The sequence below is a fragment of the Lupinus angustifolius genome, chromosome LG10 (assembly GCF_001865875.1).
Source record: "Lupinus angustifolius cultivar Tanjil chromosome LG10, LupAngTanjil_v1.0, whole genome shotgun sequence".
Classification (NCBI taxonomy): Eukaryota; Viridiplantae; Streptophyta; class Magnoliopsida; order Fabales; family Fabaceae; genus Lupinus; species Lupinus angustifolius.
Window position 1 is genome coordinate 14278004 of NC_032018.1, and position 25088 is coordinate 14303091.

The 25088-nt window shown below is 32.1% G+C and overlaps 1 protein-coding gene across 1 annotated transcript; it reads left to right on the forward strand.

Moving 5' to 3' along the window:
• LOC109358783 (small RNA 2'-O-methyltransferase) lies at positions 11386-20417 on the forward strand. Its single transcript, XM_019603225.1, has 10 exons — positions 11386-11495; positions 12663-12966; positions 14522-14611; positions 15390-15844; positions 15919-16164; positions 16839-17674; positions 17800-17951; positions 18028-18144; positions 18738-18872; positions 19566-20417. The coding sequence occupies exons 2-10, from the start codon at positions 12688-12690 to the stop codon at positions 20004-20006; spliced, it is 2751 nt and encodes a 916-aa protein (XP_019458770.1). The 5' UTR covers positions 11386-11495; positions 12663-12687; the 3' UTR covers positions 20007-20417.

Below are 25088 nucleotides of genomic sequence, written 5' to 3' on the forward strand. Positions count from 1 at the left end.
CCAAGGCTTCAATGTGGACGGCTTAGTTAAGGAGGAAAGACTTAAATTTGGACGGCACACTCCTTCTTGACTTGAATTCAAAGTTGGATGGCACATTCTTCTTGAGTTGAATTCACACTAGACTTAAATTTGGACGGCACAATTAATTGGACGGCCAACCTTCAAGCTTGATGAATGCTTGCACGAAATTATCCAAGTCATCTTGACCACATTGAATGCTATTCAAGGAATTCATTTATTCTGAAATTTAAAAACACAAGACAAATTAAATTCTGAATGAAAACATTTTAGGACAACATAAATGCTTTAAAGGAACAACTTAAGGACACAATAAATGTGTCCTAGCCATGTTTTAAAAACATGGCCGTGCCTTATTAAAAGGGTGGGACTTATGCCCCCACATTGGCCAACTTGTAAAGTGATGTAATAAAAGAGGTGACTCCCATGGTTTGAGCTTAGGAGAATTCCCTTGTTGCCTTGAAAGTGCATTGTGTCCATGTTTGGACCTTGCCCTTGTCATGGGCCCACCTTTACTTCTTAATTTCTCATCATCCTCCTTAGGCTCATTCGGGCTCACATCATGTTATGTCGCTTATGATAGGCAAATATTTGCATCTTTTTAAATGAAACATGATATATTAAATATAAGCTTCTTTGGATTCACATGAAAATCACTAAATAGGGAATAACTCCTTTTGATTTTGGAAAATAAATATATCAAAATGTGTAAAAGAGTGTATAATTAGAATCCTTAAAAAAAGTAAAAGATGTAGAAAAGAATATAAAAATGAAAATTAACTATTTTATAACAAAAAGAAAAAGAAAAGGAGAAAAGAAAACCCTTTTAAAATTAAAGTAGTTAGAGCATCTTCAATGACAAACAACATATTCATTCTTATTTATGTCACACAACCTACTTCATTTTTAACCAAATATCTACCTTTTTTCGTTCTCTCTCCTTGTTTTTATAAGAACATAATTCATAGAATAAGAATACAATAATGGAAAACAAAATAAGAATATCATAAGAATAAGTTAAGAATAACTCATTGAAGATGCTCTTAGCATATACGACATGTTTTGTAGTGCGAGAGAAGTGCAGAAAACTAAAACCATTCCAGAACCTTACTTCTCTCTTTTCCAATTTTTCCTTCTTCTTTATAAATATTTACAATCCTTCGTTCTTTTCACTTTCAAACTAACATTCCCTTTCTCTCTTTCCCAAAACCCCATTTTCTCTACTCATTCTACTCAAGGTACCATTGCATTTCTCTTTTTTTCTTCTATTTTTTCCTTCCAATTTTTAATTTTGAACTTGATTTATTTAGAGGGTTTGATTCTTCCCACACTCACTTTACCGCTTTAACCTACCCATTATGCCTTTTTTGGTTGCATCTTCTTTCTCTAAGGTTTTGCTTTGTTTTACAATCATTATCATCATTTATGGCATCATCATTCATAAAGGTAGTAGCTTTTATGTATTCATTTTTACATGGTAGAGCATTGTGACGTTGTTCGATCATATGGTCATTCGATCATGTGACTGAACATAGCAGTCGGTGAGACTAAGATTTGATTATTGTGGTATTGCTCTCTTCGAAAATTAGTATTTTCAAGAGTTTGGGAGCAAAATCATTTTCATTTTCTTTAATTGCTTATGTTCTAATTTTGATACTACTGCCAGTATTGTTGCTTATATTAATAAGTAGTGTTTTAAATTGCGGTTGTAGTAATGGTCCTGTAATCATGGTCATTGCAATGTAGATTGCCCCATTGCGATAAGATTAAAATAATACTTTTAGATTCGATACGGCCCAAATGCATTCTGATGCAACTATATCAATGTGATTCGATGTCACAATACAATTGCAGTGTGATGCGGTTGCGGTAGTCATTAATAACTAGTCTACAAAATGGAACTTAACAATTTTATTCATATTTGTATTATCACAAAGTATGAAAAATATAATTGGATGAGAGTAACATGGCTCTTCAAGCATTATACAACTTAAAATGACTTGCTTTTTGTTTATAAATTCTTATTTTATGGTTGTTTGTTTTATGGTTAAAAAATTACATTTAAAATATTTCTGGAAATCTTAGTTATGGTTCATTGTTAGTACTAAAGTTATAAACTTTGCCATACTCATAAGTTATAGTTGAGGGTTTTATTTTTATTAATATTTTTTAACAAGGGAGGGGATCCATTTATTCCAAAAGTAAGTTTAAAAAACATATTTCACATGTTAGTCATCTATTTTAGAGATATCTAATAGTTGGAATTAGTGAGTAGATTTTAACCATTAGATTTCCCTAGAATGGATGGTTAAAATACAAAAAAATTTACTCTAGGAGTAAATGGGTCCCTTTTATTTAACGAATACCTGTTAAAAACTATAGTTGGTTGAGTTGGTTCTAATCTAATGCATTTTGCTCATATTTCAGTTGAAGGTTATACTATCTCTAGTTGAAGGTTATACTATCTCTACTAGAAAATACTGATTAAAAAGCCTCTTTTTTACCAATAAAAATTCTATTACCAAGACAATTACGTACACACTGATCAATTGATCCAGGCTATTACACCAATAGACTAAGTTATGTCGCTTATGATAGGCAAATATTTGCATCTTTTTAAATGAAACATGATATATTAAATATAAGCTTCTTTGGATTCACATGAAAATCACTAAATAGGGAATAACTCCTTTTGATTTTGGAAAATAAATATATCAAAATGTGTAAAAGAGTGTATAATTAGAATCCTTAAAAAAAGTAAAAGATGTAGAAAAGAATATAAAAATGAAAATTAACTATTTTATAACAAAAAGAAAAAGAAAAGGAGAAAAGAAAACCCTTTTAAAATTAAAGTAGTTAGAGCATCTTCAATGACAAACAACATATTCATTCTTATTTATGTCACACAACCTACTTCATTTTTAACCAAATATCTACCTTTTTTCGTTCTCTCTCCTTGTTTTTATAAGAACATAATTCATAGAATAAGAATACAATAATGGAAAACAAAATAAGAATATCATAAGAATAAGTTAAGAATAACTCATTGAAGATGCTCTTAGCATATACGACATGTTTTGTAGTGCGAGAGAAGTGCAGAAAACTAAAACCATTCCAGAACCTTACTTCTCTCTTTTCCAATTTTTCCTTCTTCTTTATAAATATTTACAATCCTTCGTTCTTTTCACTTTCAAACTAACATTCCCTTTCTCTCTTTCCCAAAACCCCATTTTCTCTACTCATTCTACTCAAGGTACCATTGCATTTCTCTTTTTTTCTTCTATTTTTTCCTTCCAATTTTTAATTTTGAACTTGATTTATTTAGAGGGTTTGATTCTTCCCACACTCACTTTACCGCTTTAACCTACCCATTATGCCTTTTTTGGTTGCATCTTCTTTCTCTAAGGTTTTGCTTTGTTTTACAATCATTATCATCATTTATGGCATCATCATTCATAAAGGTAGTAGCTTTTATGTATTCATTTTTACATGGTAGAGCATTGTGACGTTGTTCGATCATATGGTCATTCGATCATGTGACTGAACATAGCAGTCGGTGAGACTAAGATTTGATTATTGTGGTATTGCTCTCTTCGAAAATTAGTATTTTCAAGAGTTTGGGAGCAAAATCATTTTCATTTTCTTTAATTGCTTATGTTCTAATTTTGATACTACTGCCAGTATTGTTGCTTATATTAATAAGTAGTGTTTTAAATTGCGGTTGTAGTAATGGTCCTGTAATCATGGTCATTGCAATGTAGATTGCCCCATTGCGATAAGATTAAAATAATACTTTTAGATTCGATACGGCCCAAATGCATTCTGATGCAACTATATCAATGTGATTCGATGTCACAATACAATTGCAGTGTGATGCGGTTGCGGTAGTCATTAATAACTAGTCTACAAAATGGAACTTAACAATTTTATTCATATTTGTATTATCACAAAGTATGAAAAATATAATTGGATGAGAGTAACATGGCTCTTCAAGCATTATACAACTTAAAATGACTTGCTTTTTGTTTATAAATTCTTATTTTATGGTTGTTTGTTTTATGGTTAAAAAATTACATTTAAAATATTTCTGGAAATCTTAGTTATGGTTCATTGTTAGTACTAAAGTTATAAACTTTGCCATACTCATAAGTTATAGTTGAGGGTTTTATTTTTATTAATATTTTTTAACAAGGGAGGGGATCCATTTATTCCAAAAGTAAGTTTAAAAAACATATTTCACATGTTAGTCATCTATTTTAGAGATATCTAATAGTTGGAATTAGTGAGTAGATTTTAACCATTAGATTTCCCTAGAATGGATGGTTAAAATACAAAAAAATTTACTCTAGGAGTAAATGGGTCCCTTTTATTTAACGAATACCTGTTAAAAACTATAGTTGGTTGAGTTGGTTCTAATCTAATGCATTTTGCTCATATTTCAGTTGAAGGTTATACTATCTCTAGTTGAAGGTTATACTATCTCTACTAGAAAATACTGATTAAAAAGCCTCTTTTTTACCAATAAAAATTCTATTACCAAGACAATTACGTACACACTGATCAATTGATCCAGGCTATTACACCAATAGACTAAGAAGGAAAGGACTTTTCCTAAAATCACCTAAAGTTGAGTTTATCACAATACATTTTTAGCCCATTATGCAATGTAGCCCTATCATAAATTGTTCTAACTACATTAGGTCCAATGTCTACATTAACAATCTGTCCCTGAAAGATACATAAATTTCGCATATTCCATATTGTATACATGGTTTCAACAATAGAAATCTCCAGCAGCTTGCATCTCATATTCTTCCCTTTTGTTTGTTGTTAAATCCATTTTAGTTCAGTTTTCCATCCTTAGGATTGTGGTTAATTTTCATCCATTTGAGTACATATGTCCATATCCGTCAGGTTGAGCTCATGGTGAAGAATAGGTGTTCTATTGATTCCACCAAGTCACAAAATACACATTTGTCATCAGTCCATATCCCAAACTTTTGCAGTCTGTCCTTGGTAGCAAATCTATCATGGCAGCCTATCCATAGAGTAAAATGTGCTCTTGGTTTTGCAACATTGTCATAAAAAATCTTCTTCCAACTCACTTGTTCTTTTTGTCCTCTAAACTCCATATACATCTTCTTATTGCTAAATTTCCCATTTACAGCAGCATCAATCCAACTTTAACTTTACATGATATCAGTTTTGTGCTTGAGTATTGACTTTACAATCCAAGAACAGTTGGAGCTAGCTGGATACTCTCTAATATCTTATCCTTTCAAATAATAAGCATGAAACCATTTGATCCATAGTTTATCAAATTTAGAAGTAAGGTTTCACAATAATTTAGCCATAGTGGCCTTATTTCATTCTACAAGTGCTATCAAATTCACCCCTCAACTTGTTTAGGATCACAGATATGGTCATATGCCACATGTGTTTTTTATAGTGCTCATCATTTCCACTCCACAAAAATCCTACATTTAGCTTCCAAGTGTGTCAATACTTGTTTTTGTTGGACCAGACTATGATCACGGAGCCTCCAACCACTGGGGAGTTCCATTGTCACTAGGATACGGGAAGAGAGGATAGCCACAAGTGAGACACCACATCTTAAACCAAAATCTTAAGGCATTAGTTCCATGAGCATTTTCTAATTATAAGCTCTTTCATGCATACCCGCATATCTAATGTGGGACTTCACACCTTCCGGTTCGCTCCCCCTTAAGTCCGCCATATCTTAGTCGAAACATCGGCTCTGATACCAATTGTTGGTGCAACGGAAGCGATCATTGTGCAACGTTAGCTAAAAGCAAACAAATATAGGGCATAGAATATATAGAAGAGAAGAAACAAGAGAATTAGTAACATGGTTCAGCCAATTGGGTGTATGTCCCCTGGAGCGTTAAGCGGCTACCAAAATATTAATAGAGAATAAAGATTACAAATCCTAGTACAATTATGAGCCCAAGTGTTCATGAGGTGTTTCTATTTGGTGCTTCTATATGGTGCACATAATAACAAGGGACTTAAGTCCAATATATAATATTGATTACTCGACTTTATTCCAATATCAAGCAATGTGAGACTAATATAATAACATATTTCAAGCATCCACAATAATCTCCACCTTGATTGAAATAGACAAATATCTTGCTTATTATAAACTCTACACAAGAATCTCCACATTAGCAAATATCCTGCTCCACCTTGCTCAATGCCTAATTCACTTTAACAATTCTTCCATATAAGAGCTTGCTCCCCTTCATCATAAGTCTTTTCGAGTATTGTTGACGATGTTACCAAGAGCCTAGCTCTCCAAAATTTTAGTGAATCTTCTCATACAACCATCTAATGGAACATGTCGCCTAGCTAGGGGTGAGCATGAGCCGGGTTGGGACGGGTTAAGGCTTGTCCTTACCCGACCCTAAATATTGGTCGAGTCACTTTTTTGAACCCGGATCCAGCCCTAGATCCGAAGCTAACCTGACCCTAAATAGCGATCGGGTCAGCCTTTAAACCCGACCCGACCATAAACCCGATTAAATATAATGCATACTCATTTAGATAAAGACTTCTCATTATTATTTATTATTATGAATATGTAATTTGATATATAAAATGATATATGTATATATATATTATGGAAAATTAAATAATAAATGATACTTTCGACTAAAAGGGTATCATTACTCTATAAACATTTGAATAAAAACACATACAAACATGACGAGCGAGTGATCTTGGGATGGGGCAGGCCGAGACATGCTCGGTCCCTACCCGACCCTGAATATTGATTGGGTCTATTTTTGGAACCCGAACTCGACCCTATTCGGACCCGATCATGATCGGACTGTGCCGGGTGAGTGGGTAAGGCCGGGCCCTGGTCACCCCTACGCCTAGCCACCTATTTCTAGGAAGTTTTTCAATATTATGGAACTTCTACACTAAAGTTCACCAACAATTGCCTTCTTCAATACTCAGCTAGATGAACCATGGAATGTCCTTGAAAAGCCTCAACCGCTACCACCATTGTCTACTTCGATAATAATAGTTCAAAACAACTATCATACTCCGCCAAAAGGAGTATAACTACAACACACAGCTTACATTAATGCTAACCAAAACCAATGTCCATGTCACACCCTGTATCTCTACTGATGCTACTGTTACACCTTGCATCAAAGTCAATACTCATGTTACACCCTGCATCAAAGTCAGTCATCGCCTATGTGCTTTAGTGGAAATGCTAGCAAGTAATATCCTTCATTATGGCGTCTCAGACATGACATTAGGATGTCCCACTTCTCATATAAAATGAGATCATTCTCTCAACAACTAGAGATATATTATCAGCATCTGAATCAACACATCTACATCTATATTCACCTTGGTCTCAAACCAATACACGAAATTCTAGGGTTCTAGATTCAACACAACTATGGTCCCCACCATATTCATGTCACGTTTCCTTCTCCTTCAACTCATCTACTTTATCCTCGCGCATTACCTTTGACGCACCTTGTCTAACCATCACATCTTCACTCTCTTTAGCCAGTATCTGGAGCTTGGGTTAAGAGTCATCTACCAATTAGCTCTAATACTAATTGTTGGTACAATGGAAGCGATTGTTGCATAGCGTTGGCCAAAAGCAATAAAAAGGGCATAGAATATATAGAAGAGAAGAAACAAGAGAATTGGTAACGGGGTTCAACTAATTGTGCCTATATCCCTGGGAATGTTGAGCGGCTACCAAGATATTATTAGAGAATAAAGATTACAAACCTTAAAACACACATGAGCCAAAGTGCCCATGGGGTGTTTCTATTTGGCGATCGCTACGCATCGTTGGTCAAAAGCAATAAACTAAATGGCATAGAATAGATAGAAGAGAAGAAACAAGAGAATTGGTAATGGGATTCGACCAATTGTGCCTACATCCCTGGGAGCGCTGAGCGACTACCAAGATATTATAATAGAATAAGGATTACAAACATTCGCGCACCCATGAGCCTAAGTGTCCATGAGGTATTTCTATTTGGTGAATCTATCTAGTGCACATAACAAGGGACTTTGGTCCAAAATATAATATTGATTACTCTACTCTATTCCAATACTAGGCAATGTGAGACTTTATATAATAACATATTTCAAACATTTCCAACAATCTCCACCTTGATTGAAATACATGAATATCTCGCTCCTTAGGAAATCTACACAAGAATGTCCACCTTAGTGCACATGTAACTCCACCTTGCTTAATGTCTAATTCTCATTAACAACTCTTCCACATAAGAGTTTGCTCCCCTACAACATAAACATTCTGAGTATCCTTGATGATGTTAGAAATAGCCTAGCTCTACAAACTTGTAGTGTAGCTTCCTATACCGCCATCTAATGGAATATGTCGCATAGCCACCTATTACTAGGAAGTCTTTCGATATATGGATCATCTATACAAAATTTCACCAACAACTGTCCTCTTCAATACTCCTTTAGCTGAACCATGGAGCTTCCTTGAAAAGCCTTAGCTACTACCGTCATTGTCTACTCCGGCAATTATAGTTCAAAAGAATTATCATACTCCACCAAAAGGAGTACACCCATAGCATACACCTCGCATCAATGCTAACCAATATTCGTGTCATACCATTGCATCCAAGTCAATGCCCATGTCACATCCTGTATATCTACCAATATATGTGTTATACCTTGCATCAAAGTCAATGCTCATGTTACATCTTACATCAAAGTCAGCCAGCGCCACCGTGCTTTTGTGGATTTGCTAATAATTAATGTCCTTCACTATGACGTCGCAAAAATGTCATTATGATATTCCAATTCTCATCTCAAATGAGATCATTCTCTCAACATCTGGAGAGATTTTGTCAGCACCTATCTCAGGGACAAACTCAACACCTAAATTCATATCGTCACAATTCTGCCATGTTTTCTTCTCCTTCAACTCATCTACTTTAACCTTGCGCAGAACCTTTGACGCACTTTGTCTAGTCATAAGGCCTTCACCCTCTTTAGCCATTATTTGGCGCCTCGGTTAAGAGCCACCTACCAATTGGCATTGATACTAATTGTTGGTACAGCGGAAGTGAACGTTGCACATCGTTGGATAAAAACAATCAAATAAAGGGCATAGAAGAGATAAACAAGAGACTTAGTAACATGGTTCAGCCAATTGGGTGTATGTCCATTGGAGCGTTAAGCAACTACCAAAATATTATTAGAGAATAAGGATTACAAAAAATCCTAACACACCTATGAGCCCAAGTGTCCATGAAGTGTTTCTATTTGGTGCTTTTATCTGATGCACATAATAACAAATGATCTGAGTCTAATATATAACATTGACACTCTACTCTATTGTAAAACTAGACAATGTGAAACTTCATATAATAACATATTTCAAACATTTCCAACACTTTTGGGAGAGGGAATACCTATATCCAATAATTTACTATTGAGAATAGTAAACTCCTTATTTCCTACATAGTTGGGAAGTCTTGTATTTCAATGCTTCAACCTTATTAAAAATCCTTTTTCCTTAGTGCTTTATTGACATATTCGTCATCTAACTCAATTTTTGACAGTCTCACTTTTCTTTACCTTACTTACAAGTCAACATTTCTCCTTGTTCATAATATTTGGAAAATAAATAAAGGATAAGAAAGATACCTCTGACAAATAAGTTTATTATCCTTTCATATATTTTATTTAGACTTTTTTATTATTTAGTTTACATTTCTACATATTATATGGTTGTCTATCTAACAAATGATTTCTTCAAATCGAATGCTAAAGTCTTATATTAGTCTCAGGTGAAAAAGGCTATCAAAGTATCATATCTAACACTGCAAGGAAAATATTTAAAAAGTGATAGGAACCTCATGCTATTGGAAGGCTAAGACAAATACATTATTATCTATGAAAAAGTCTAAGTCTAATCCTATGCTATAAGGAAAAATGGATTGACATAGAAAAACAAATTCATACCTAAAAGTATTTTGTTATTATTCTAAAATTTTGAAAATAATTGAGAACTTGCTCGCTGATATTCCCAGAAATAGATATTGTTTATTTTCTAAAAGAATCACTTGCGGATATCTAGTGTGGACACATGTAAATAACAATTAGTATTTACTTGCTCCCAATTATGTTTATCATGTTGAAATTGTCATCGAATTTATCGAACTAGAAGACATACTAAAATGATACAGTTTCGCATACTCTAATATTTAATAACTTTTAACTTCCTCAGGTCGAAGATTATCTAATTCAAGAAGGAAAATAAATTTGGAGTGGGTTAAGAACTATTTTGGAGAAACGATCATTTTCAAATGGATCATGAACCGAGGTTTCACTTAATGAGATTCAATATAAAAAAATATTGTTTATGTAATTCAATTTTTTTCATTTTAAATTGTTCTATCTAATTTATTTTATGTTTATGTATTGTACTATTTTGACTTCAATGGAAACAATATGGAGTGACCCATAGGGATTCACAAGTATATTACTAGTTCTATATGAAATGGGGATATTTGAACTTCCCTATTTCATTACTCCAATGACAAATATAGCATACTAGAAGCCTAGACAACTTCTTAATTATGAGTTTAATATTTGTGAATTTTGTTATTGTAATTTTTTTATACACTCAATACGTATATTATTTTTATTTAAGAATCAATGATAATTAATATATAAATGATAAATAATATACTCACAATATAAAAACTCCTACACTTTCAATATATAAAGTATTTTCTTCTTAATTAAAATGTCTATTAAAAAAAATTTGGAATCACCTGCTATTAAACATGTTAGGTCAAACCTGATTTGCTTTCATCATTTTGTAAGTTCCATATGTTTGATCTTGTAGAATCTGATTCATTTTCTTATTCAAAATATTATATGAAATCTTTGGTTTTTTCCTTGAGAGGTAAGACATCGAGAAGGAATTGAAATATAATAATATTGATTCATGCAGATAAAAAAAGAAAGGGTTCTCTATTGATTCAAATACTATACCTACTTGATAAGAATAGAGAAATAAGAAAGTACTAAACTGAATCTCAAATTATCGAGTTAGTAGGACTCTATAAAATTCTTTTGATTCACATAAAATCCGTACATAGGGAACGAGTATATGTGATTTTGGAAGATAAATATATGAAAATCTGTTAAAGAATGTGTAATTAGAGTCCTTAAAAAGGGAAAAGTTGTGAAAAAGAATAAAAAAATGAAAAATATATTTTAAGACAAAAGAAAAAGAGAAAAGAAAACCCTTTTAAAACTAAAGTAGTTAGCAGGTAATGCATGTTTTGCAGTGTAAGAGAAGTGCAGCAAACTAAAACCACTTCAAAACCTTTCTTCTCTATAAATATTTACAATAATTCTTTCTTTTCAATTTCAACCTAATATTCTCTTTTCTCTCTTTCCCAAAACCCCATTTTCTCAAGGTACCATTACATTTCTCTTTTTTTCATCAAATTTTTAATTTTCAACTTGATTATAACGTTCTGATTCTTACCCACACTCACTTTAACGGTTTAATCTACCCATTATGTCTTTTTTTGGTTGCATCTTTCTTTGTCTAAGGTTTTGCTTTGTTTTACTATCATTATCATCATTTATGGCATCATCGTTCATAAAGGTGACACCTTTGTATGTATTTAGTGTTAATTGATAGAACATTATGATATCGTTCGATCTATGTGGCCGAACATACCTACTAGGACTAAGAGTTGGTTGTTGTGGGATTGTTCCCTTCGAAAATTAGCCCTTTCAAGAGTTTGGGAGCAAATTTATTTTTCTTTTTCTTTAATTGCTTTTGCTCCAATTTTGATACTCGTGCTAGTATTGTTGCTTATGTTAATAAGCAGTGTTTTAAATTGTGGTTAGTCACGATTACTGCAATTGTCGTTGTTGCAATGTGGATTGCCCCGTTGTCGGTGAGTAAAATATATTTTGAATTCGGCCCAAAAGTGGTCCGATGTGGTCACATCATCGTAATTCAGTGTCATAGTGATGCGGTTGTGACGGTCACCGCAGCTGCAATATTGCGGCCGCATCACGTGATGCAGTCTGCAATTTGAATAACTGTTAATAAGCGGTCTCCAAAATGGAACTTGTCAATTTTATTCATATTTGTATTATCACAAAGTATGAAAAATATAATTGGATGAGAGTAACATAGCTCTTCTTGCATTATACAACTTAAAATACCTTGCTTTTGTTTATAAATTCTTTTGTTGTATGTTGTTTTATGGTTAAAAAAGTACTTTTAGAATATTTCTAGAAATCTTAGTTTGGTTCACTGTTAGTACTAAAGTTATACACTTTGCCATACTAATAAGTTATAGTTGAGGGATTTATTTTTAATTACATTTTTTAACAAATACTGATTAAAATCTACAGTTGGTTCTAATCTAATGCATTCTGCTCATATTTCAGTTGAAGATTTTACTATCCCTTCCAGAAAATTGGAAGGGTTAAGCATTTGTCAGTTACTATTCTGTACAATGTTTAGAAAATGAATGTACTGTTAATCTGATGATATCAAATTTCAAACACGTAGGAGATAGACGAATAATTGACTGATATATTTTTAATCTTTGCTGTTCAAGGATATTAGATCCTCTGATTTTTCTAATGGAGACAAAAGCAGAAGAACATCGTGCTGTTGTGGCAAAAAAACCAACCCTTACACCTAAGGCAATAATACACCAAAGCTTTGGAAGTAAGGCCTTGTACACTGTAGAGGAAGTGAAGGAGTGTCGTCAAACTGAACGTCCGAGATTAAGTATTCAACAGAAGGGACCATGCCTTTATCGCTGCACGTTGCAGCTTCCAGAACTCTCCGTTGTATCAGGGACCTTTAGCAAAAAGAAGGATGCAGAGCAATCTGCAGCAGAGATGGCTATAGAGAAGGTATCACTTAGTTTCATTGTAAAAAGTATTAATTTTATTAATACTATTGTGCTTCTTACTTAATTTCTCATTAGAATTAGATGTAAGTCTGTTTGTTATAAATCATGATTGGCACTGGGAAGCTCTTTTCAATCACAATTATTTTAAATATAGCTATGGCTTCATTTCTCTTGCCTTTGGATTTCTCTATTTATTCAAACAAGTGCTTTATAATCTAGCAAGATGAGTTCGAACCTCTAAAAAGAGTGGCCGAGTGCACGAGGTCAAGGTAGAACCTCTAATTTACTTATTTAATTGTTTTTTTGTTTTTTATTATCACTTTGTAGTTTTGCTTTGAATGGGAAGTATGTAGGGGTGGCAAAATTATCCATATCCAAGAAAGTTAAATCCATCCAAGTCCATCCATTTGAGCTAATAGATTTAAATGGATATAATCCAATGGATAACTTTAGTAATGGATGGATTTGTATCCATCCATTATATTCAATGGATATCCATGGATATATCCATTTGCATGGATATCCAATCCATCCAACATACAAACATTCAAAAAAAAAATTCTTTACTTTTCAATTTCATTCATTATTTCAACTATATCTCCCACTTTAGCCTACATTTGGACAAGGAAATATTTTCCTAAAGTTCAAATCTAGTATATATTGAAAGTTATTACTATTAAAATGTTAAATAATAGTGTTGTAAAAGATTTTTCTATAGTTGTGCTACACAAATAGCTTGACTAAGAAGAATTAATTCATCATCCTAATTGTTATCACAATATTATTGTTGGACGAATTTATGTAATATTATAATGTTTTTATTTATAATTATGGTGAACATAACATAATTAAATGTAATTAAAAATCATGCCTAGAAACTTCACTGAATAAATGGTATCAACAAGTGAAGCTTGAAATTACTGTTTTTTGGGGATTTATTATAATATCAAGGATAAGGCTGTAAACATTAAATAAATTCACTGCATCATTGTAATTTCTACACATTTTCTTTACACATACAAAGTTAGTTGTTTTATTGAAATAATGGTGTTTAAAAGAATGATTTTCTTGAAAAGTGTTTTAGTTACAATTTAAAAAAATGGATTGAATATGCATCCATCCAAATCCATGAAAATGGAATCACGGATGGATGGATGGATTGGAATCCATTCATTAAGTGTGGATATGGATGGATTGGATAACTTAAAATATGCTTTAAATGGATTTATATGGATTGATGGCTGACTTTTTATCCTATCCATTAGCATCTAAATCCAAATCCATCCATTTGTCACCCTTAGAGGTATGAGTTTGTTTTCTTAGGTTTGGAAATGTCAAAGCCAGTCACTGAGATTGCCTTTATGAATCTTCGGAAGCTACAATGTATTTAATTTCTATGCTTTTTATTTAGATGGTTTTTTCTCATAAATTGTTACTCGTACATAGTAACTGACTTTATGATGTTATGTTTGCTATTTCAAGAGTTTACATGGATACTTCAAGGATTATGGAATTTTAAATTTCACAATGATACAACTATTTGTTGCTCTCTGCAGCTTGCCATCCGTCCTGTGATTGATGATCCTACTCCACAGGAAGCATGGGGAAGTTTAGTTGCTCGAATTTCCTACATATTTTCAGAAAATGTAGGTAATCTATTTGGAATTTAAGTTGCTTTTAACCCTGTTATAGAGTGATGTGATGCCTATTGTCAATTATGGAAAATAATTATATTAAGCATACTGCAGTTCCATTTTTGTGATAATTTATTTTGTTGCATTTAGTAGGATTGCCACATGAATCTCCGGTATAATTTTTCCCACTTGGCCATCATTATGAATGAATTCTTCTCTTCCATAGGTTTGTAGTTCGAGGTTCCAATTGCTAGAGTAATTTATATTTAGCTTTCAGTTTTTTGGTAAGTTAGTATTCAAGACATAGGTGAAGATGTTTGTATATTCCTGAATAACTATATTCTTATTTTAATGTAGTCTTTCTCTTTTGAAAGTATGCCTATATCACTGACTTTATTGCTATATATACCTTGTATGAATTTTAATTTTTAACTATTAATTGATGGGGTACTAAATAATTGTTGTATTCTAAGGGCCCCTTACTCAATTGTTCAGCAGCAAGTAAATCACTCTTTTAAATCTCGAAAAGTTAGATGAAATTTGTAGTTGGAAAATGTTAAATCCTATGATTCTCTTTTTCTACATTATTTGTGTGGGGGAAGACTTGGTTGTTGTTGTTCTGCAATTTATCTTTTGTACGATATTACAATTATGTTGGCTGGCATAATGGTGAGACATTAAACAAAAGGAAATTTAATTTGATTGACTGTCATTCCAATATGATCTATTAGTGAATTTTATTTCAGTTTAGTCTGATACCCATTTTTCTTACCATTCGACCCATCTACAGTTTCTTTCTTCTCTTCATCCTCTCAGTGGTCACATTGGAGCAGCTTTGTTGCGAAAAGGTGATCTTTGTGGATCAATTCCTATTTCCGTTGTTGCCGTCTATGATGCTAAGATTTTTAGTCTGTGCAAATGTATTAATCCCGAAGTGGAGTCAAATCCATTTTTGGTTATTTCATTCATAATGAGGGCAACGGCAGAGTTATCTGGGTCTCTTGTTACATCTGAACAGCATCTCTGGATTAGAAATCAGAATCCATACTCGCAAGATATTGTAGAATCATTAATGAAACAAGATTATTCACAAGAATGCATTCAGGTTGTTGCTGTACGCATCCCTAGTTCTGTGGAAAAGTCTGTTGAAGCAGTGACTCTTCACATTTCTTCAAAAGAGTACTACCTTGATATCATTGCCAATGAACTTGGTTTTGAAGATGCTGCCAATGTTCTGATTTCAAGGTGGGATGAATTAAAAGTGAATTTTTTTAGTTGATATTATTGCTATCTAACTTATTTTCTTTGACCTCGGACAGGAATTTGGGTAGAGCTTCTTCTGAGACAAGACTGTTCTTTGCTGCTCCAAAATCATATCTACTGGACCAATCTTCTAAATTGCCAAATGGAAAAGAAACCCACCATTTCGAGGGATCTTTGAATGTTAGGGCAAGTTACTTGTCTGGGCAAGACATAATTGGTGATGTTATATTAGCATCAATCGGATATACATGGAAATCTAGAGATCTTTTCTACGAGGATGTAACAGTTCGGTCATATTACAGGTTCTTTAATTTCACATGATTTATTGAATTGTTTATTGTATCATGGTAAACCTTATATTGTGTCATGTACTTTTTCCCTTTCCTGGTGACCAACTGAAGTTATTGTGTTTGTTTTCACAGAGCTTTTAAAAGTCTTCATTTGTTCTTTATTTTCGTGAGAAAATTGCTTGTTTACTCCTTTGTCATATGTTAGAACTTACAAACTATATCCTTATAGGATTGTTATATATACCATTATATTGCTCAAAATGCCGATAATTCTGTCCAGACTCTACCTTTATCTGGTCTTTTGATTCTGTCAAACTTTCTGTGTTGTCTATCTATTTAATCAATAAGTTATCTAGACGTTCGATAAATCTTCGTTCTTGTTTCTTTTTCTGGGTGAAGGTGTGACTTGTCCTCATTGACATTATCAATAACCATTTTGTTGTTTTTTTAAAGTATTTGGGTTAAGAATTCTAGATGTTGCTGCAAACTGATTTGCTACTTCAGAATTCCAGTTCTTCTATTCTCAGTTTCTCATATGCGTCACCCTTTTTTAGAGTGATATTTTCCAATTCTGTCCAATGATTCTGCATTTGGTCTTTTTTATAGTGAAAACCATTTGTTAATTTCCATCTCTGTAAAATTACGTAACTTTGCATTATTTAATGGTTGCTAGTTTGCCTATACAGGATGCTTATAGGGAAGACCCCAGGTGGAATTTATAAATTATCCAGAGAGGCTATGCTCACAGCTGAGTTGCCTTCAAAATTCACGACCAGAGCTAACTGGCGGGGTTCCCTTCCAAGGGATATACTTTGTATGTTTTGCCGTCAGCATCATCTGTCTGAACCTGTCTTCTCGATTCATCCTTCCAAAGCAGTATCAGCATCCGAGATGTTTAAGTGTGAACTAAAATTACTTTCTAGGCATGAGGATTTGATAATTAAGTGTTTCCCAGAGGATTCATTTAAGAAGCAGAACGATGCAATTCAGAATGCTTCATTGAAACTTCTGTCATGGTTGAACAAGTATTTTAAGAATATAATTGTTCCTTTTGAGGAGCTCGATGAGACCATAGACTTCGATATCCAGATTTATTCTAGAAATATTTTCAGAGGAATTTCAGCACGTCAATCGCTTCACAATGGTCAGCTAAATGCAATTGAATTGCATAAAATACTTGAATCAATTTGTGCGAATTCATCATATATCATATCAGGAAATGGAGTATGCTCATTAAAGATCGGTGGTCCAGATTCTGGTGTTTGTCCATGCAGTGGATCTTTAGCTTGTATGAGTTATTCAGTTTCTTTGATTGGGGAGGGTGAGAATATAAAAGAAATGATTGAAGTTTGTAATGATTTTGAGTTTGAGGTCGGAGTTGGTGCTGTGATTTCCTATGTTGAAGAGGTTGTGATGCAGATGTCTGTTGGCCAGTCTGCTTATTTCACTACAAATTCGCTCCCCGATTTTATTTTTGCTTCAGCAAGTGATTCTGCCAAAATCATGTCCTTGTTATCATCTAGTGGGTTACTTTTCTCTTGTTCATTATACACATACACATGGTTAAATACTATGTTCTACATTCCTTCCACGAAATGTTACTTGGAATTGCTTCCTGTATCAGTCATTTAAATTCTTATTTTTCAGAAACATGCTACATGGAGTATGAAATAAGTTTGACCAAGGTAGCAGAACCTATGGAGGATAGAATGGAGCAAGCTCTTTTCAGCCCTTCACTTTCAAAACAACGGGTTGAATTTGCAGTGCGACGTATACTAGAATCCCATGCTACTACTTTGGTATATAAAATTGTCTCATTTTATGCTTTCTTTTTGCTAATTGTAGTTGTTAATTTGATGTTCTCTTTCATCACAGCTTGATTTTGGATGTGGATCTGGAAGCTTGTTGGAAGCATTGTTAAATTATTCAACTTCTCTGGAGAAAATTGCTGGCGTTGATATTTCACAGAAGGGTCTTATCCGTGCTGCAAAGGTCCCAAGCACTTTTTGTATATCAAAGTTTTTCAATTTCATTTTAGTCTTTTACTATTATTTGTTAAATATAGTGCTTTTGGTGGGTGCGAGAAAGAACAAGGCTTGGTTGTACAAAAGGTATAATACGGGAGCCTTGTCTGCGCAAGATAGAGCCTTAAAAATGACAAAGTGCTAAATGTTCTTATTACATGAACCAACTCTTTGCAGAATTTAACGCTGTTATTATGTCTATTATGTATTATGTGAATCTTTTGTTCAATCTGTTGCTATGTGCATAATGGCGCATAATCTGCTGTTACAGTAAAGGGAAATGTTTTTTTATGTTACGGTTGATGTTTTTGACATTAGTAGTTGCTGACATATCTTCTGCTCGGAAATATTGTTTATACTATACAATGAATTAAAGATTATTGCCAGATGCTTAGTTATTGCAATACAAAGGTTGGTGTGCTGCACACAGACTTTTGATTTTGGACATCTTGGTTTTGAAGGACAGTTCTGTATGAAGGAAACTGGCATAATTATTTATTCTTGTTTATAATTTTGAAATTTCTTAGTAAGTTGCTTGGTTTTTCTGCATGCCTTTTGCAGGTACTAAACTCAAAGTTAGTCACAAATTCAGATGCTGCTGTGCTACCAAGTGTCATATCAGTAACTCTTTATGAAGGTTCAATTACAAAATTTGGTTCCAGGTTACATGGATTTGATATTGGCACTTGTTTAGAGGTACTTCTCATCCATTATACACTACTATTGTTGACTTCATTCTGATGATGAATGCCCATATGTTAGATCTATTTCTTTTCTCTTCTTTCTCATTGTTCTTCGTCTATGACGCATAGTTCGAATGGTGTTGCAGAATGTGGTGAATCCTAGGTTGAGATATACATGTTTCATTCATTCATCTCTACACATACTAGTTTAAGTACTCTAGTCTTAAGACCATTGTCATGTTGCCATTGTGATCTTATCATTCTTTTTATCCGTAGCAGAACAAGCACTTGTGCATTATCATAACCCGCAATAGTATAGTCTATACTCTACATATCTCTTTACTTTTTGCACCAATTCACCAAAAAATGACCAAGAAAAACCATAGGCAAAATGATTAAGGAAGACTTAGAGATCATTTTTTGTCAATGAACATGATTTATGATACAACATTATGGTGTTGTTCGATCTATGTATCTGACTCCACCTAGTGGGATAAAGGCTTGATTTTTGTTGTTGTCACCAAAAATATCCCTTACACCTACCCATTTGAATTGATTAATGTATCATGCAACCATTGTCTTGTTCTTATGGTGACCTAATGTTTTGCTCATGCTGCAATATTTAGACCTATAAATGTGCATCTGTGTAGAAACTGTGATTGGAATGGAACTGAATCAACTTATATGAATTGGTGATACAATGTAGGTGATTGAACATATGGATGAAGATCAAGCTTGTCTATTCGGCGATGTGGCATTAAGCTATTTCTGTCCAAGGATTCTCATTGTTTCAACTCCAAATTTTGAATACAATGTGGTGCTCCAGAAGTCCAGTATGACGAACCAAGAACAGGAGGATGAATCGGATGAGAAAAGCCTGTTACAATCGTGCAAGTTCCGCAACCATGACCATAAATTTGAATGGACTAGAGAGCAGTTCCAACAATGGGCATCTGACATGGCTGCAAGGCACAATTACAATGTGGAGTTCAGCGGGGTAGGCGGTTCTGCCGATGTTGAACCTGGCTTTGCTTCACAAATTGCTGTCTTTGAAAGAGAATGGACACCTGAAGATAACATGCTGAAGGAGGCTGATATGGAATACCATTATAATGTATTATGGGAATGGAATAGTGAAAGCAAGTAAACCTCTTTGTAATTCAAAAAGGTAAAAACTGTATAGCGAGGTCTGGTACAATTCTTTGAAGTATTGAGATTGCTGGGGGTATTTTGGAAGAAGAGAAGTAAAATAGATTTACCACAGGGTGAGTTTCGACATAGCGGTAAGGTTATTTCATTTTGATTTGGAGGTTATGAATTCAAATCCTAGAAACATTTTTATACGTGAGAGTAAGGTTGTATGCATTTACTCTTTCCATACCTCACTAGGTAGGAGTTTTATATACTGGACCGCCCTTTTATTGGGATATCTAAAGAAGTTTAAGGATGCACTTTTGTGAGACTTCATGATTACTTTCAACCATATCCATGAAAGCAAAAGATTATAGATTATATTTTTGGCTTTCTTCATCAATTATACGGTATCTTCATTATATGACTCCATTCAATAGTAGTAAGAAACTAAAGTGCTGATATCTACACTATCTATTTGTTTCTTATAAGTTGAGCCGTTATTAATGTGATTGTAACAAAATTCAACACTGACAAGCTTGCCCTAGATATTAGGTGTAATATGAGCTGTATATAATTTGTGATAAAAAACTTTTATTTGAACTACTTAATTTTGATATATTAGAAATGTATGTTTTGATATGAAATAATTAAAATAAAGATTGTGGAATCTTGGTGAAGGATAAAGATATTAAGAAAAGATAGAACAACTATTTTCACAAACTTTTTTAATTACGATCATGACTCTTTATAGTTTGATAAGCTAAACATTAAAGAGAATGATGAAATTTATACTTTTTTATCATTCAATGCGAGTGTTGGAGGTGAAAAAACTTTCAAAACGATATAGAATTACAAAACGTTGGATATGAAAATATACCTATTTAAGTTCATAAGGTTTTAGGATAGTAGAACATTATTTGGCTCATAAAGTTCTTTTAATAAGATTATGAGGTCTAATAAGATGTAAGAAAAGCGAGGGAGAAACACTTTATTCTCTATTTATGAGAATAAAAAAGATATACAAAATTATATTAATTATGGGGTGATTAAACTCATGAGTCATACTATGAAGCTATGAAAACACATATTACTAAAAATTAATTTAGTTTTGGATTCGGGAAGTCAATGATGGAAGCCATACTTACTACGACGATTGATGAAGAGATATAAAAGAGACCAAAGTGACTTACTCATGTTTTTTTTTTTGTAAATTTAGAGTTAGGATTGCATACATTTGAATGATCAATGATATTAGATGGGTGAATATTGGTGTGAGAAGACAAGATGATGTCTTTATAAGATTTCAGTATTGTTGTAGGATGGGTCAACATTGAGCCCCTACATATATACATTAGTCTTAGATGTGCTTAGTGGGCAAATCCAAGACCTATTATTGTAATACATGTTTTTTGCGGATGATATTATCTTATTTGAATATTCGAGAGAAGAATTAAATGAGAAGTTAGAAATTTGGAGACAAACTTTAGAAGTAGATGACTTTCATGAAAGTTGAAGTAAGATGAAATATATGAAGAATAAGTTTAATAAGAGGCAAACAAACTCAATTGTAGAAAATTGGAGATCATATCATACCATATCATTACGCGTAAGCATCTTGGGCCAATCATACAACATGTTGGATAAGTTGATATATATGTATACCATAGGATTCAAATGGAATGTATGAAATGGTGAAGTGTTTGATGTGTTATATGCAATAGAAAGATGTCACTCAAGTTGAACGGAAAATTCTACCATATAATTATAAATCTACAATGTCATATGAGACTGAATGTTGGGTTATAAAATGTCAATCAGAAAACAAACTCAATGTAGCATAAATAAAAATGATGCATTAGATAAGTAGCTACACTATATTAGGAATAAACACATCCCATTTTCATTATGCAATCATACACATTCATTTCCAGTGCTATATAGTGACCTAGTCCCCAAAATATTGTCATAGAATTTCAAATCCTTATACATGGAGAAGTATATAGAACGAACCCAAAAGAGCTCCTTATAACCCCCTCCACACTTAGATGTTATATATAGGATTTGATGCTGTTATTGTTTCATTATGCCTAGCTACATCCCTTGGCTAGGCATATCTTACATCTTTATTATGAGATGATCATTGATAATTATATTTTATTTATCTTTTATATAAATAAATGATTTTACATACATGCTAAAAAGAGACTATATTTTAAATTGATATCCCAAACTATTTTTTTTAAGAGTGAAAACTTATAGTTATATAATTTACCATACATGATGTATTTAGTCTTTTTTGGGATTTATGTTTATTTGATTTGATTAAAGGACATTAAATTCATATAGTTTGAATGTCCATCCATTCTTCTTTTTGATAGAGTAAATATTTAATTCTTGAAATGTTGAATATTTTATTTCCTAAATTCCCTAAAGATCTAGGAAATGTCTTAATTTTTAGTATTTTTTATCACTTTGTAAACCACAAAATGAAGATGATGGATCCACTTACTCTAAGAGTAAATTTTTTAAACTTACTCCTCATCTCAACCATTTTTTAAATTTTTTTGAATTAGTGAGTATATCTAAACTATTAGATATTCCTATAATTGATAGCTAAGATGAAGAGTAGATTTAAAAAATTTACTTTTGGAGTAAGTTCCCTCCCTAAACTAAAATCAACCAAGTTGAAATCTATTTTTATCTCCCAACATTTTGAAAGGATGAGGAAATGTGGTTACATGGTAGACTCTTTGCTATAGTTGACCACTTCTCCACAATTATAAAATGAAATCAACGGAATTGAAAATCACTTTCATCTCCTAATTCCTTATAAGGTTGATAAAATAACTTACATCTTGGTTTTTGTGGTCACTATATAGATTTGGGCTACACCTTCTCCAACAATCAATTTAGAAAGTTAAAAAAATTTAATTAACCAATCATTTTTTTAAGGATTTAATATCTATACACTAATAGTGTAAATGTTTTTTACACTGTCAGTCAATTATTCACCATTGATTTATTAACCATTATTGACTCTCAAACAAAAGTAATACAAATCAATAGTGGATAATATGTTGACAGATCAGTGCACAGATTTTAATTTTTTTTTTTAAAAGAACTATTTACTTTTACATCAAGGTATACATGAAGAATAAAATTATTCTATAATCATTGTTATATGTCATTATTTTTGCCACAAACCAAAAACAATCAACTTATTACAAACTATAAAGTTTGATAACTTTTTTAATATAAGTTAATTTATTTTTTATCGAGGTGTTTGTTTGTTATTAATGACAATGATATAAAATATTTAATATAGAAGATTTCTATTTTCACCACACAAAAATACTAAAAAATCTATTATCTTCCTCTTTTCTTTTACTTTCTTTTAAAAATAAAGATAATAATAATTAACAAATAAAATGAATGTTTGTATTTAATCTTGCACCATTTTTATAAGTGACTATGTATAGTATCAATCCATAATTAATTGAAGGACCTTCAAAATTCTTTTCACAAATTAATACATCCCTTATATTTTAATTCTTTCTTTCAATTAAAAGAATAAATTACATTTTCATATCAAAAGATAAGTTATTCCCTCTAACTATTAAAATCTATTAAAATTATAATATATCTTTTTTAATTATTTTCTACAAACATATTTTAAAAAATTTAAAACATAACACATATTATAATTTTAATAGTCAAATGAGATAATTTATCTCATGATATGATGAGACATTTTATCTCTTAATTATTATCTATATTTTTAAAAGAAAGTAAAAGGAAAGAGGAAGATAATAGATTTTTTGTTTTTCTTTATCATGTAAATAGAAACCTTTCTACATTAAGTATTTTATTCTCTCCAATTAAGCATTCCTTTTTTCTCACACCCTCAAAAGTACCACACCTTAACCAAAAAAAAGTGTGAGAGATATTTTCGTTATTCACAACTAGCTTGTTGACATGCACTGTCGTGCTTGTCAATCCGCTTTCTTATCGTTTGTAATGTATAATTTGTATTTTATAAATTCAAATATAATTTTTTGCGCTAAATTTACGGTTGAATTTATTCAATTTGTCCAATATTCAATTTTTTAAATACACTTTTAAAATAAGAAGATAATAAAGATAAAATAATAAAATAATATTATATGGTTTTTTGGTAGAAATAAAAAGATACCGAGGGCAAAATAGGAAAACACAAATTACACCATAATGGGTGGTTATTTTGTGTTTTCTCTTTATTAATAGTATAGATATAGATATAGATAATATACTTCGATAGCAAATCGCTTCTTCCAAGGCATGCCTCATTCCTTCAGGTTGCAACAACCCAATAAGTTCATCGGGTGAAAAATATTAGACATTCCATCTTCTCAAACCAAGACTTTTTATTTTATTTGATGTATAATAATTTATATATGTCTATTATGAATGTGCACGCCTTGTGATCGATAAACCTCTCCTCTTATGGTAACATAATTTACTTTATGACAAGTGATTTTTATTTTTATAATAATATAAAAAATAAAACATTTATCAAATAATGTAGTGTTGTTAATATGTTAGTAAATCAGTTAGGGTACTAGTATAATGATATAGCGGTTTAACCGATGGTTTATTAATTAAACCGTATATCGGCGAAAGTAGATATAAAAATATAATATATTATTATTAATGTTGAAAAATTAATAAAAAATCAATATTTTTCAATTTCCTTAAAAAATTAATTTTAAATAAAAATTGGTCGGCATGCTCGGTACGGTTCAATTGAAAACCGACTGGTTTTGACCAATTTTAATCGATATGATTACATGATCGGTATAATTACTGTACCGTACTAGTATTGAGACCGGTTCACCAGTTTATCGATTAAACCGGGCAGCATGAACCGGTTTTTATAACACTGAAGTAATGAGTATATTTAAAAAGATAGAAAAAGAACAATTAATAATTCATAGGATCTCATAAAAGTGTCCATACATTCAAACCAAAAGTTGAAAACATATTTTTTCTATTCTAAGTTAGTGTCAGTGAATGGTTAAAAATTAAAATGGAATTGAATGCATAAATGGAGATTCAC